Genomic DNA, 14,592 nt, shown 5'->3' with positions numbered 1-14,592 from the left:
TATGTTATCATCACACAGGTGTGTGCCAAATTCTTCCTGCAATCTTTTGAGCAGCTGGTATGTGTGCCAAGGAATGTTTCTGGACGGATTCGCGTGAGGGATTAGATGCCAAAAACCTTGATGCAGAGCCGTGTCTACAATTGGGCAATAGGGCGGATGAAACAATTGCTTATCACATTGTCAGACTGGCCGTGGTGGTGTTCGTTTGTGATGCCCCACTTGGCAGACATGTCACACAAGATGTATTGCCTGCATTGGCTTCCTGCACTGAGAATATCCCCAAGTGTCATAGGCTGTGGGATCAGTCTTTGGCTGTAAAAAAAAAAGAAAAAAAGTGCATTCCCCCCCCCCCCCCCCCCCCCATTCCAAACGGCACTATACTACCGGTAATCAAAATTGATAGGCTATGTATGGGCAGGATGTAGCCTAATGGTAGAGTGCTTGCTTGATGCATGTTCCATTTAACAACTGGTGTAACAAAGGCCATAGTATGTACTACCCTGTCTGTGGGATGGTGCATATAAAAGATTCCCTTGCTGCTAATTAAAAAGAGTAGCCCATGAAGTGGCGTCGGTGGGTTTACTCCCTCAATATCTGTGTGGTCCTTAATCATATGTCTGACGTCATATATCTGTAAATAAAATGTGTTGAGTGCGTCATTAAATAAAACATTTCCATCCTTCCTGCACTGAGAATATTCCCAAGTGTCAGAGGCTGTGAGACCAGTCTTTGGCTGTAAAAAAAACAACTTTGTGCATCATGACTGCCTAAAACATCTTTTCGAACGCTATGTGCAGAGATACGATTTTGATCACGGAATACGGTTTTGTCATTCAGATTTTACAGAGCTGATTAATATCTATATCTATGTAGTGTGTGTGTGTATATATACACACACATACATACACAGACACAGACACACAGACACACATACATACACATACATATACATATACATATACATATACATATACATATACATATACATATACATATACATATACATATATATATATTGTTTAAACCAATACATTCTTTGTTTCAGGCCAATTCTGTGATATTGACATTGATGAGTGTTTAGAACAGCCGACAATTTGCCACAATGGTGGGACGTGTATCAACCAACCCGGCGGGTACATGTGTATCTGTGTTAACGGGTGGACTGGCAGCGACTGCAGCGAAAACATCGACGACTGCGCTAGACAGCCATGCTATGATGGTGGCACCTGTCACGATCGCGTCGGCTACTTTTACTGCGAGTGTCGGAAAGGCAAAACGGGTAAGTTCTTGTTTCTCAAACTGATTTGACAGTTGTAATCTGTTTGTGCAGGTTGATAATGTTACTGGAATTAATGTTTCTGGAATTAATGTTTAAAAAAAACATTTTGGCTACATTTATTATGATTTTTGCCCATGTCAAATTAACAACCCCTTTTTCATTAAAGGTTCTAAGTCCATCTCGTATATGACCAATGCTTTTACAGAACAGCATGTGTTAGTAATGAGCTTTTAACCGAAGAAGAAAAATTAATTTGGATTGTTACGAAATTCTACATATAAGATAAGCAGCGTTAAACTACATAATATACAAGATGTCTTGGTGTCATTGTCATTGTAAAATGGTAGCAGATTTCTTCTCAAAATTGGTAGGACGAAAATTGTAAATTAATGTGCATTGAATATCAAAAAGCAGCAGATTAAAAGGATATATACCAGTAAGGGTGGGTGTCTTTAAGCCTGCATTGCTTTCATTGAACATCTGCAACACACAGCTATTGGTGCAAGTTCTGTAGGTAATGAGTCATTCACATCTTAGCAATAAAGCTAGGTATTGTGTTTCTGTAGGGCACTGGGACCTCTTCCTGTGTACTGTTAATACTGAAAATGACCTGACCTTTAATGTCTGATATTGTGCTTTGAATTTTGTCTCCAGATTATATTTTAAAAATATTTATTGGTTTTCTAGCAGTGTGTAAATCAAAAAGAGGATTTATTTATAGTACATGAAATGTTTTTAATATCAACCCCCCCCCCCCCCAAAAAAAAAAAAAAAAAAAAAAAAAACACACACAAAAACACCCAAATGCATTCTACATGTATAACTTTATTTAAGTAATCTTTTATGCTGCATATAAAAGATCCTTTGCTGCTAGTCCAAAAGAGTATCTTGGACGAAAGAACTGGGCCAATGCCAGAACTGTCAATAGCTTGCTCTGAACATGCAAGTTGAATTATTTCCAAGTTCCACAGCAGATCAAGTAGCCCATTACGTGGTGGCAGTGGATTTCCTCTCTCATTATCTGTGTGGTCCTTAAACATATGGCCAACACAATACAACCATAATTAAAATGTGTTAAATACAACATTATTCCTGCCTTCCTTCCTGCTTTAAAAATATTGTAAATAAAAATGGAAATTTTCTAAATTCTAAAACACGGATCCTGTGTAAATCAGATAAATATTAGGTCCTGGCATGATCCGGTTTAGACAGGGTCCGGTTTAGACAGGGTCCGCTGTATATGTAAAGTATCTGTGCTGTATCCTGTACATGAAGTGCCCCATGTTTGAAGTCTTACTTCACTTCATTTCTGTCATTCTTTGTACTAAACTGATGTGTTCTCCAACTCACACTGGTGTTACTATTAGATTGGAAATGCTGTTTTCTTATATATCTTGATTTTCAATTTCCAGAACTTTTTACACAGTCTTCACATATCTCTATTTAAAAATTATATGACACCCATTCCAAGGCATGGATTCTGTATTACCATATTTATTCTTCTTTCTACCTCTTGTCTCATTTTATTCACATGATATCCTTGTGAATGCTTTATATATGATTGCATCAGAATATCTACATACAAGTGCCAATCAGTTTTAAAGGGACATACCCTCGTTTTTAAACACTAAGGCATAGTTTTGACTATTAGAGCCATTTTTTTTTATAACTGAAATCATACTTTACTTAAATTTTATTGTTTAATAATCCATTTCTGTACATTTGAAGTGTTTTCGGTCATCCTGGTGTTTTTAATATCACAAAATGCATTTCTCATATTTTTAAAAACACACATGCGTCTGAGAAATAACAGTTATGGAGTCAAGTTTTAGTCTATTTTTAGAGGGTATTTCACCATTTCCTAGTAACAGACTAATGTTTCACTCAATTATAACTTTATCCAAATGTGTTACAGGTTTGTAGATTTACTAAACTTAATGTTAATTTTCATGGGCTGAAATTAGGGTATGTCCCTTTAAGTGAAGGTGTTTTAATTCATTAATTGAAATGATATACAGCAGTCTTGATACCCATGTATCATTACATCACAAGAACCTTTTCAGTGGTTACAGTATATCTAATTTTTTTGTGGTAACTCTTTAAATGTATTATGGTAAAGCTGCCATTCTTTTTAATGGACAATGGGAACGGGAACTCTATTTACGTACCCATATCCTGAAGGTTCAGGCACGCCCTTCCTGGACTTACCTATGACATCGCCAGTGACCAATTGTGGGGAAGGAGGCTTTTTAATGTCATATGTTCTCTTACCATTTTTGTTTTGTAAATGCACCTAATGCAAAAATTAAATTTTAAAAACAAAGTTATCCATAACATAGAATTTGGACATTATGTCATGTACTGTCCAAAAGGTCTGAGCATTACATGCACATAACGTGGAATTATTTTTGTGTAACAGTATTCCAAATATGAATTGTTTTATGTTTGTTTTTTCATGGGTATTTTAAATTTTATTTTCATATAGAACGTGCACTTTATTGTAGTTATATTCTATATATGTACTTTTTTAATATTCAAAGTCCGTAATTTGGACTTTGTATGTCTACATCTTCAGTCTAAATATGAATTGATTTAAAATATCTACATATATGGTATAGAATATGTACTTTATTATATTTACATTCCATATTTATATTCCATGTTCATACACTAACTTGTTATAATTTACATCATGTGCATGAAACCCTCTATATTATCTATCAGTCCAACGCATGGACTTTGAAAAAACCACAAAGGTACTGTGCCTTACATTGTATGAAAACATTACCAGGGAACATTTTGTTCAATATTGAATCGCGATTCACTACACAAGTTTAAGATATCGCTACGCAATTTTAAAACATTAAAAAACCCAGTATTTGCTAATAATCTTATTCAACTTACTGTACTAGCAAACAACTATGGTATCTCCAATGGCAGAGGTAGCTTCAACACGGGTTGTACACAAGGAGGCTGTGGTGGCTTCTGCCGCCGTGGTTCCCCCTTTTCCCCATCCTGTGGATTGAAGCCGGCTGGAGATACCATAGCTGTTGTGCTACTTATTCTAGTTAAGTATGAATAATAATAAAAATTAGAAACAAATTTTCTAATAAATTTTCAATTGACTAGATTTTGAGAACAAAATGTTCCCTGATCACTGTTACTGTCTGCTGGCTGCCGTACTATATACTAACCCTCTTTGTCGCTAGGTCTGCGCTGTCACCTCCAGGATGCATGCGACAGCAGCCCCTGTCACCGTGACGCCCTCTGTCAGACCTCACCCATCACGGGCGGACCCATCTGTAGTTGTGCCAAGGGATTCATGGGCGACGACTGCTCGCGGGATATTGATGAGTGTGTCGAGAGTAAGTTTCTGTGTTTGTAGAACAGATCAGTGTTTTTAAATACAGTAAAGTACACTTTATAATGAATATGCTTAGAACGAACTACTGCATAGAAAGAACTGATCGTAAAGTCCTGTTTTATTCCCCTATACATTAATAACCAACTGTGTACAACAAACTACTGCTATAACAAACTAACTATCATCGCCCCTTCAGGTTCGTTATAAAAGTACTTTACTGTGTTTGTAAGGGTGGGACGTAGCCCAGTGGTAAAGCGCTCGCCTGATGTGCGGTCGATCTAGGATCGATCCTTATCGGTGAGCCCCATTCGGCTATTTCTCGTTCTAGCCAGTGCACCACAACTAGCATATCAAAGGCCGTGGTATGTGTTATCCTGTCTATGGGATGGCACATCTTAACAGATTCCTTGCTACTAATGGAAAAAATGTAGCAGGTTTCCTCTCTAAAACTATATGTAAATATTACCAAATGTAAATAGTCCATGATTAAAAATCAATGTACCCTAGTGGTGTTGTTAAACAAAACAAACTTTATTTATATTTAATGCATTGTCTGTAAAAGAGGAGAAATATTTTCTGACATTTTTTTCCGGAAAAATGTCCCTCATTACCAGGCAGTCCCTTAGTACCCTGTTTTGCGGTAGTAAAGCCATTCTGAGAAAAACCAGTGTTGAGAGTAAAGTTTTACTGTTTTAACTCAGACCAGTGTTTTAAAGTATTTGACATTTGTAGGGGGAAAAATACATATATTAAAGTCATCCTGAGAAAACTTTATTTTGTTCCAGTATTGGCTTATTTGTTAGTGCACTACATTTCATAAGTATAGTGTCTGTTTAAATAAGGAATGCCCCCCCCCCCCCCCAATTTTGAAAACTGACCATAACCTTTAAGGGGAAACATGATTATATTAACTGTTCTAAATGCTGTAAGAGGCACACTATGTAAAAGGAAAGATCAGTCATCACATTTGGACCCCCCCCCCCCTTTTCAGAAATCCTGCATCTGTGCCTGGATGCACAAACCTTAAATATTACAGTTAGAAAACCTTCAAACCATTTAATGGAGACTCATTCTTCTTTGTTTATTTGTCTTACCATTTGTTTTTCATTGCTCCTTCAAAAAAAAAAATGTGAACAATAATTTATTTCTATACTTTGTTTTTATATCAATTTTGTTACATTTTTACTATTATCTATATTAGTTTTTATAAAGTGAATAATCAAGTAAATGTTTTGATTCTAGTATATGCTATAAATATTATTCATAAATATTTCTGGGAAGTATAGTTTATCATCCAAAAAAAAAAAGAAAAAAAAAAAAAAGATTATAATTTTTAAAAAAATTATGAAATTTAGTCCATAAGAAAATTATTATAGTCTAAAAGGTCTGAGTATAAAGTCAAATTTTTACTTTTTAGTGTAAAACTTGGAATGTCTGCTTTAATCGATCTCGGCCGAGTCTTGGGCAGAGATTAAAGTTAGTGGTTAGTTAAAGAGAGAAGTTGGTGCAGTCTTCTTGAATTTCTCCACTGAACCATTAAACCTCTCTCTGGGTGGGAGCTGATACCAGGATTTGAACCTAGCACCCACCGGACTTAAAGCCAATAGCTTAACAACAGCACCACTAAGAAACTAGTACTAGAGGACTTTGTTAGGTATATGACCTCCGTATTGCACTTTTGGGCTTGCCAGAAGTTGAACATCAGTGCAATGGTGTAAAAATATGGCTGGCTGGCTGGCTGCATTGCACTATTTTCTTTGTCTCGATATCTTTCTACAAAAAAGAAAACCCCCCAAAAAATCCTGAAACTGCGGGTTTAATTTGGTAGACTTGTGTAATGTGTCAAAACGGTAGTTTACTGTGACCCAGTTTAAATTTTCCTGACACTAATCACTGGCAGGTCAGATGCATATCTGTAAATGAAGTTTATAATCTCCCACTTCCAGAAAAATTCTCACGCTCATAACATATCATGTTACATTTCGGTGCTTTTTCCAGTATTTTGGCATATTTTAGTTGGTAGAAGGATGGAAAATATTTTTATTAATAATACAGATGATTACAACTAGGTATAAAACAGTTGATAAATTCGACTTGATTAAAATAGATACAAGATGTTTTAAAAGTATAATTAATATATGTGTATGTACATCATAAAAATATTAAAATAATCAAAGCAATATTCATTCTTTACAAAATATGTTTACATTTTTACAACTTTGTAATGAATATAAACAGTTTGTATATATCTTTTTCAGTTCCCTTTGTAATAAGCTTTCATGCAGTTAAACTTGAAACAATTGAATTTTAAAAGTAATGTTCAACATTGGTAGTATGAGTGGAGTGTGGTACATACATAACACATTTTGATGATTGATGTATTAATTACAAATACCCTGCTATAGTTAATTACCACTGGTAATAGTTTGTATTCAGTTAATAACATTGTTTTACATATGGACAGGTTTATAGAATGCATATTCTTTACAAATTTTTTAAATACAGTCATCTCCACTTATTTGCACATCGGTTTATAGCATAATTCGGTTAATCAACTATTTTCACCCAACACGGAACCATTTGCCCTTATAACACTACAAAACATCCGGTTAATTGCACAGACTACAGGCTATATATCGGTTATTTGCACATATAAATAACTTTTTTTTTCTTTTTTTTTTGTGTGTGCTAAATTAATGTCACAAATGACTGAGAATGTCTATCAAACTTTGGCCAAAAAACTCAAATAAATCGCCGATTAATCTGTTTTGTTTGAGCTCACTGTGTGGTAAGCCGACTGTAATCGCTTTTTACAGAGTCGACGTGTGACATGCAAATGAGATGGTGTGACCGTTACTACTGGTGAATCACAATACCCGACTACAAGATTTAAGAATGACATAATTAAGTTGAATAAACCTAAGACCTAATGTTTTGTTTGCAATATATTGCTGTTAATCAGAGGCCATCTCAATAACAAGTAACTCTCCGACTATTATTTTTAGAAGTACCGCCTGTGCGCTTGTACGCATGCGCACTCGACTATTGAGGCCCTATTCGATTGACGTGTTCAGGTCAATCATTGTTTTGTGTCAATTATTACGTTATGTTGAGAAGCCTTGTTAATAATTAAAAGATTACAGATCAATCGTCCTAGGTGGTTATGTTTTTAATAAATGTGACTGAGAAAGGGTTGTTGTTCACTTATTCATTAGATGAACACAAAAGAAACGATTTATCACTTGCTTCCAGGAAAATGTAGCGGGAAAAAAAAGACTGGTGGGGGAGGTCGTCAAAAAAACAAACATAACAAAGTCCGTTATTTATGGACCGTCCCTAAGTTTCTGCTATATTGTTAGACACCAATCAGTCGGACCGCACCATGAAGGTCAGTCAATTGTGTTAGACCGGTCATGCATGCAATGCAGACTGCTGGAACTGATAACGACTCACTAGCTGAGCTTAACTTTAATTGCTTAACAATAGCAAAGTCATTATTTGGGGACCACAAATAATACCAAAGCTTGCCATATTTTTTGGGATGGAAAGAACACCATACCAGCGAATTCATACAAGTTCACGTAATTCTATTCGGTCAATCGGTAATTCCGGAAACTGACGTCATTTTGTAAACACGTGCACCAATGAAACGTGAACGTGTTGATGGTTCTGTTGTTTCAAGTTTATTTCATTAACTACATGGCTAATACACTTTGGTTACACTAGTGGATGGTCAGTGTTTTTTATTTTTTAATGCACAAAGTTTGTGTTTTTAGAAAACGACGCCCAGTGACGGAAGTTTTTTTTTTTTTTTTTTTAAAAATGATTTCAGGTCTGACAGATTAAAACAAAAACGTCATGCTAATTATATATATATATATATCGATAGATATATTTTTTTACATTTATATATATCCAACTGCATGTGACATGTGTTAACTGTAATAGTTCCGGTATGAAGTACCGCATTATGCTAGACTGTCTCCCATGCCACTTTGTAGTTGGATGGCTGTTACAAAGTGAAAGTCGGTACTCTATCGGTTAATCGACGAACCCGGTTAATTGCACAAAATCGAGCAGCACCGAGGGTATGCAAATAAGTGGGTTTGACTGTACCCGTACATTATTTTTTTTAAATCATTAATATTCTATTTTTAAAACATTGTCTGTTGTACATGTATTATGAAAGAATGGAAAACTACTGTATTAAATAATCTAAATATCTGGGACTGTGCTTATAAAAGTTTAGACTCAAATATTTAACAATATCATAAATAAAAGTTTTGTAAGCATAGGTTTGGTTCTTTTTACGTGAAATAATTAAATATTTTGATCTGTTAATATTAAAATAAGTTTTTTATACAAAATAATCAAAATATTTTGTCCTATTATATGAAATAATGAAAATATTTCGTTTTGTTGTGTGAAATTATAAAATAAATTTTGTTCCTATAGGCACACTGTCACCATGTGAACACCAAGGCACGTGTGTAAATTCTCCCGGAAGCTACTACTGCGCATGTCCCGACGGTTTTACCGGCCACTTCTGCGAGAAGAACATCAACGAATGTGCGTCCGATCCATGCTTCAATGAGGGAACATGTCTGGATCTAAATGGTGCTTACAGGTGTATCTGTATGCCAGGTAAGCAACTGTGTATAACTCTTGTGTGATTGGGATGGGAAAACCCCCACAATGTGTCCAGGGAGGAGGAGGTTTGATCCTACATTCTAAGCAACTGATGCAAGCCCTGTTAAATATGTATTTCAATTGTCTTAAGAACAAAATCAATGTGCTCTAGTGGTGTCGTTAAACAAGACACTTTAACTTTTAATTAAGAACATTGCAGTTGTTTGTTTCATGTGTTGGTCTTATTCAATTTACTGTGCTAGCACAACCAGTATGCTACACATCATGATATAGGTTGTGCTAGCACTAGGTAAACATGAATAATAATGAAATTAGATTTAAAAATTCAAAATTTAGTGGGTTTAAGTTTCTTTCTGTATCTGTGGTGTATGTACATTTGTATGTTCATCTGTATGGTAATATATGAGGGTGCTTCTTTATAATGTGGAATATTTCAAGGGACGAACTATAGGTATATTTATTACACAAAACCATTGATTATGAAACTAACTTTACTGGGTTACTTTCTACTGTGACATAGCAAAACTGCAAAATTTCAACTGACAAAATATGACTGGTATGTTATTCTAAGGGGAGGACTGGAAAGAAAAAAGAAAAAAAAAACCCACACCTTTTTTACATATATCTATTAACCTGGATCATTTACTAAGAAAAGAAGTTAATAAAAAAGCAAATGTTAACAATATATCACTGCAGTGAAGTAAATAAAACCCCCAGCAACTAACTGTATTGTACCTATAAATTGCTTTAATGCACGAGGTAATAACTGAGGTATCTACTGCATGGTTGGTTATAAATGTCTCTTCATCATGCTCGGCTGATGGTTTTGTAAAGCCGCGATGAGCACAGATCTGTAGAGAGTTAACCATGCTACTGTAACTGTGGGAAAATGACTGTGATACTTTTTCTCACCAGGGGGGGCAGCATTCATCTCGGCTTTTTTTCTGTGTTTCACGTGCTTTATGATTCAGGAAAATGTGTGGGTAAATGTTTTTAAGTTGTGTGGGACTGTTTGGGATCTCAACGTCTTAAGCTAATAACAAAACACATTTTCAAACGTTAATATATGAACATGTGAAAAAAAAGAGAGAACGAAATATAGTTTTGTGCAGGATAACTTTTCTGTTGAAACATTAATTGTCTTTTTAAGTGTCGTTTGTTGGCAGAATTTGGTTGAGTGTGAAATTAAAATTGATGCTAATGTTTACAAATGTTTAATCTTTTTAGTTTATTTTTATTTAAATGACTCCATGTATGTTTGTTTAAGATCTTTCCAAATTGCCCTTTTCTAGCTCATAATTTATATACCCCCCCCCCCCCCCCCCCCCCCCAACCCTTACTCCATCTGTGCTAAAATTATTCAGTTGTAAAAAATTGCAACATATATGTGGCAGCATTTCAAAATATGTCTACTTAATATCTATAAATCCTGGTTAAAGATATTTTGTTAGCTATAAACAGGAACTCTTTTCGCAGAAACCTTAAGAAATGCATCTTTTTTATAGTTTGACAGATAAGAGACAGTTTGATACACTATCCTTTCAATTATTAGTAATAGTATGTGAATTAATCAAACAAAAATTCTGAAATGTTGTAACATTACTGCCAATAAAATAGCCATTAATTTGCATGTAGAATACAGTTTGTTGTCTATTATTTTTGAAATAACTGAATAACTGTATTTTAAATTGGTAGTTTTTAGCTGAATATTTATTCCAGTATCTCTGCTGCTTAGAGGATAACAACATCAGATCTTTTGTTAGCTATAAACAGGAACTCTTTTTGGCAGAAACCTTAAGAAATGCATCTTTTTTATTTTTGCATGTAGAATACAGTTTGTTTTCTATTATTTTTGAAATAACTAAATAACTGTATTTCAAATTGATAGTTTTAGCTGATTATTTATTCCATTTTCTCTGCAGCAGCAACAAAACAAAAACAAAAATAAATACACCCCAAAACCCACCAATAACAACTAATATTCTTATTTTTATTTCAGTTACATCCTTTTTATTTTCAGTGGTTGTTTCTTTAATAGCTAGACCACTGAGTTGCTATGGGAATACATGGGGTTTTTTGGGGGGGTTTTTGGGGTTTTTTATTTTTAATTAAGGGATCTTGGATATTAATGAGTTGCCATAATATAGCCAACTCTTTTTAGCTTTTATTTTCACAATATTTATTCTGTTAACTCTTTTGTCAGTTTATAGTCGTAACTGATTTTTTATGAAATAAGTTCTTTTTAAAAAAAATAGTATTTATATTAAAATAATTATTTTTGCAGGTTACAATGGAACGAACTGCGAGTATGACATTGATGAATGTCTCAGCAATCCTTGTTTGAATGGTGGAGTGTGTCGGGACAAAAACAACAGATACGAATGCTCCTGTCCAAATGGTAAGTAGTTTTGTCTTTTATACTTGTAGTCCAGGGCTTCTAGATTATGGTAGCCCCACTCCCATGGCTAGTGATATTCAATGTTGGACTAGTAAATAAATACTATTGCCATTCCCGACGGCTAGTGAATTTTTTTGGGTCAAATGTAGCAGTTATCTATTTTGTAAATATGAATATCCTTTCCCCACCCCAACCCCCAATGTTAGTGTTTTTAGCTCCATCTCCGTGTTTAGGTAACTTTCTGATTATTACTATTTATGTATTTAGTAAAAAGTTTATTAACTTAAAGTAACGTAGGGCTAGTGAATTTTTAATAGTGCCTAGTAAATTTTTAAAATCACAGATCCCATGGCTAGTGGATTTAAAAACATTTCTAGAAGCCCTGTGAATCATGTAGTATAGTGACATTATCCGTGATATGTCACACTCATGACATACCATGGATAATGTCACTACACCAGAGAATAAGAATTATCTAGTTGGTCTTTGATACAGACTCGTTAAATGTTGACAGACATTACTTTGAAAATGGACACTAAGTTAGGTTAATCCACAAACCTGTAACACATTTTGGTAAAGTTATATTAGAGTGAAACTAGATTCTGTGAACATCACAGAAATGGAGAAATATTCTTAAAAAATAGACTTCACTTCACCTCCATAGCCATTACTTCCCAGAGGTATGTGCATTTTGAAAAGGCTGACAAATGCATTTTATTGTATTATAAATACTTGGAAATGGATCATCTAAACAATAGAATCTAGTTACAAAAACAGCTCTAATAATGAACCTTTTGCCATAGTGTTTAAAAACTAGGGTCTGTCATTTTAACTGACTGGAATACTCCCACAAACACACTGGGTCGGTATTTGTATTCTAAGTGTACTTCTGCTGTAAACACAGATGCCTCCCATTTGTTTTTCTAAAGCAAATACACAGCTTCTATTTTTAAACAAAAATCTGATATTGATCCATCTTTTCATTTTCATTTTTTAATAACAATAATCAAGTGTCCATTGTGTTATTTTTCAGGTTAGATAGAATATATACATAACAAGCTTATTTCACAACAGCAGTGTAATTAACTTGAACTGGTTTGAATTATCTTATGATATGTAGAATATTTAAGATTTTGCTGTGTATTTATTTAAAAAAAAAAATATATTGGCCCAGAAATGTTGATAATGTATAGGGATGGGGCCCTGAATCACTATCTTACAGATAATGTTGAACATAAATAATATTAAATATATATATATAATATATATATAATACAATAAGAGTATTGTAATTAATTGGTAACATGTTGTTTTTTGCAGGTTTTGAGGGTCCGACGTGCGCCATAGATATTGATGAGTGTGCCAGTAACCCGTGTTTAAACCACGGAGTCTGTCGGGATAGGTTCAATGGATACGAGTGTTCATGTGTTAATGGTGAGTTAACGCCACTGCGAGGGCTCGAAGAGTTGAACCATTAATGTGGTTTTAATAATTCTTTGTCTCACAGTTATGAAGTTAAAAGGCAAGATATAGGTATTACTTTTCTGATGGCGGTGGGGGTGACGGCATCAACTTTTGTGTTATAGCTTAACATTAAAGTTTTATGTTTAGATCAGTTTCTCACAAACTATAAGTTCCATTTGTTTAGGCAAGACTATTAAAGCCCTGAATTTCGACTTAAATTGTTTTAATCAGCTCAGGACTAGTTTTTAAACATTAAATTGGCCACACAAATATTTTATATTTTATATGTTCTGCTAGCACTAGGTAAGTATGATTAATAATGAAAATTAGAAACAAATTTTCTAAATTTATATTTTATTCTTGCCTTTTGAAGTAGGTTTTAAAGTTTTGTAAGCGTGGGGCCAGTTCTCTTCTTTTTTTTAGAATATTTTATAACTTGTTTTTCTTCGCGTCTTTCAGGCTATGGGGCGGGACGTAGCCCAGTGTTAAAGTGCTCGCTTGATGTGTGGTCGGTCTGGCATCGATCTTCATCAGTGGGACCATTGGGCTATTTCTCGCTCCAGCCAGTGCACTGCGACTGGTGTACCAAAGGTCGTGGTATGTGCTATCCTGTCTATGGGATGGTGCATATAAAAGACCCCTTGCTGCTAATCAAAAAGAGTAGCCCATGAAGTGGCGACAGCTGGTTTCCTCCCTTAATATCTGTGTGGTCCTTAACCATATGTCCAACGCCATATAACCGGAAATAAAATGTGTTGAGTGGGTTATTAAATAAAATACTTTCCTTTCGTTTCTTTCAGGCTATGTTGGCCTGCACTGCGAGGAGAATGTGGATGACTGTCAAGGAGTGAACTGTCATCATGGAACCTGTATCGATGGTCTAGGCAAATACTACTGTCAATGTACGGCTGGCTACACCAGCACCTACTGCGAAATAAAAATCAACGAGTGTGCCAGTGACCCGTGTCAGTTCGGAGGGACCTGCTTTGATCTCGATAATGGCTACGAGTGTCGATGTCCAATTGGAACATCAGGTGGGTGTAATAATTAATATTATTCCATATCTGGCTTGGTGGTTATTGTTTTAAATTGTTTTAAGTCATACTGTGTGTGTGTGTGTGTGTGTGTGTGTGTGTGAGAGAGAGAGAGCGAGAGAGCGAGAGAGCGAGAGCGGGGGGGGGGAGGAGGGAGGGATACAGAATGAGAGTGAGTGAGTGTAAGAGGGAGAGAGGTGGAGGGAGGGATATACAGAATTAGAGAGAGAGTGAGTGTAAAACAGTAAGAGGGAGGGGGACAGAGAGAAAGAGAGAGAGAAAGACAGGCACACACAGAGAGATATAGATATATAGAGAGAGAGAGGGAGGGAGGGAGGGATATACGGAATGAAAGTGAGTGAGTGTAAGAGGGAGAGAGAGTGAGGGAGGGATACGGAATTAG

The 14,592-nt window shown here is 35.2% G+C and overlaps 1 protein-coding gene across 1 annotated transcript in view; it reads left to right on the top strand.

Moving 5' to 3' along the window:
• Positions 1-14,592, top strand: part of LOC121384085 (neurogenic locus Notch protein-like) — a 131,184-nt gene that overhangs the window by 87,804 nt on the left and 28,788 nt on the right. The window contains 6 exon segments of the mRNA XM_041514312.1: positions 1,046-1,279; positions 4,489-4,644; positions 9,099-9,287; positions 11,578-11,691; positions 13,012-13,125; positions 13,956-14,189. Coding sequence (XP_041370246.1) covers positions 1,046-1,279; positions 4,489-4,644; positions 9,099-9,287; positions 11,578-11,691; positions 13,012-13,125; positions 13,956-14,189 — 1,041 coding nt within the window.

This window comes from Gigantopelta aegis, chromosome 10, assembly GCF_016097555.1.
Source record: "Gigantopelta aegis isolate Gae_Host chromosome 10, Gae_host_genome, whole genome shotgun sequence".
NCBI classification, from domain to species: Eukaryota; Metazoa; Mollusca; class Gastropoda; order Neomphalida; family Peltospiridae; genus Gigantopelta; species Gigantopelta aegis.
Note: the sequence above shows the minus strand (reverse complement) of the source record. Positions and strands in the feature narration are given on the sequence as shown.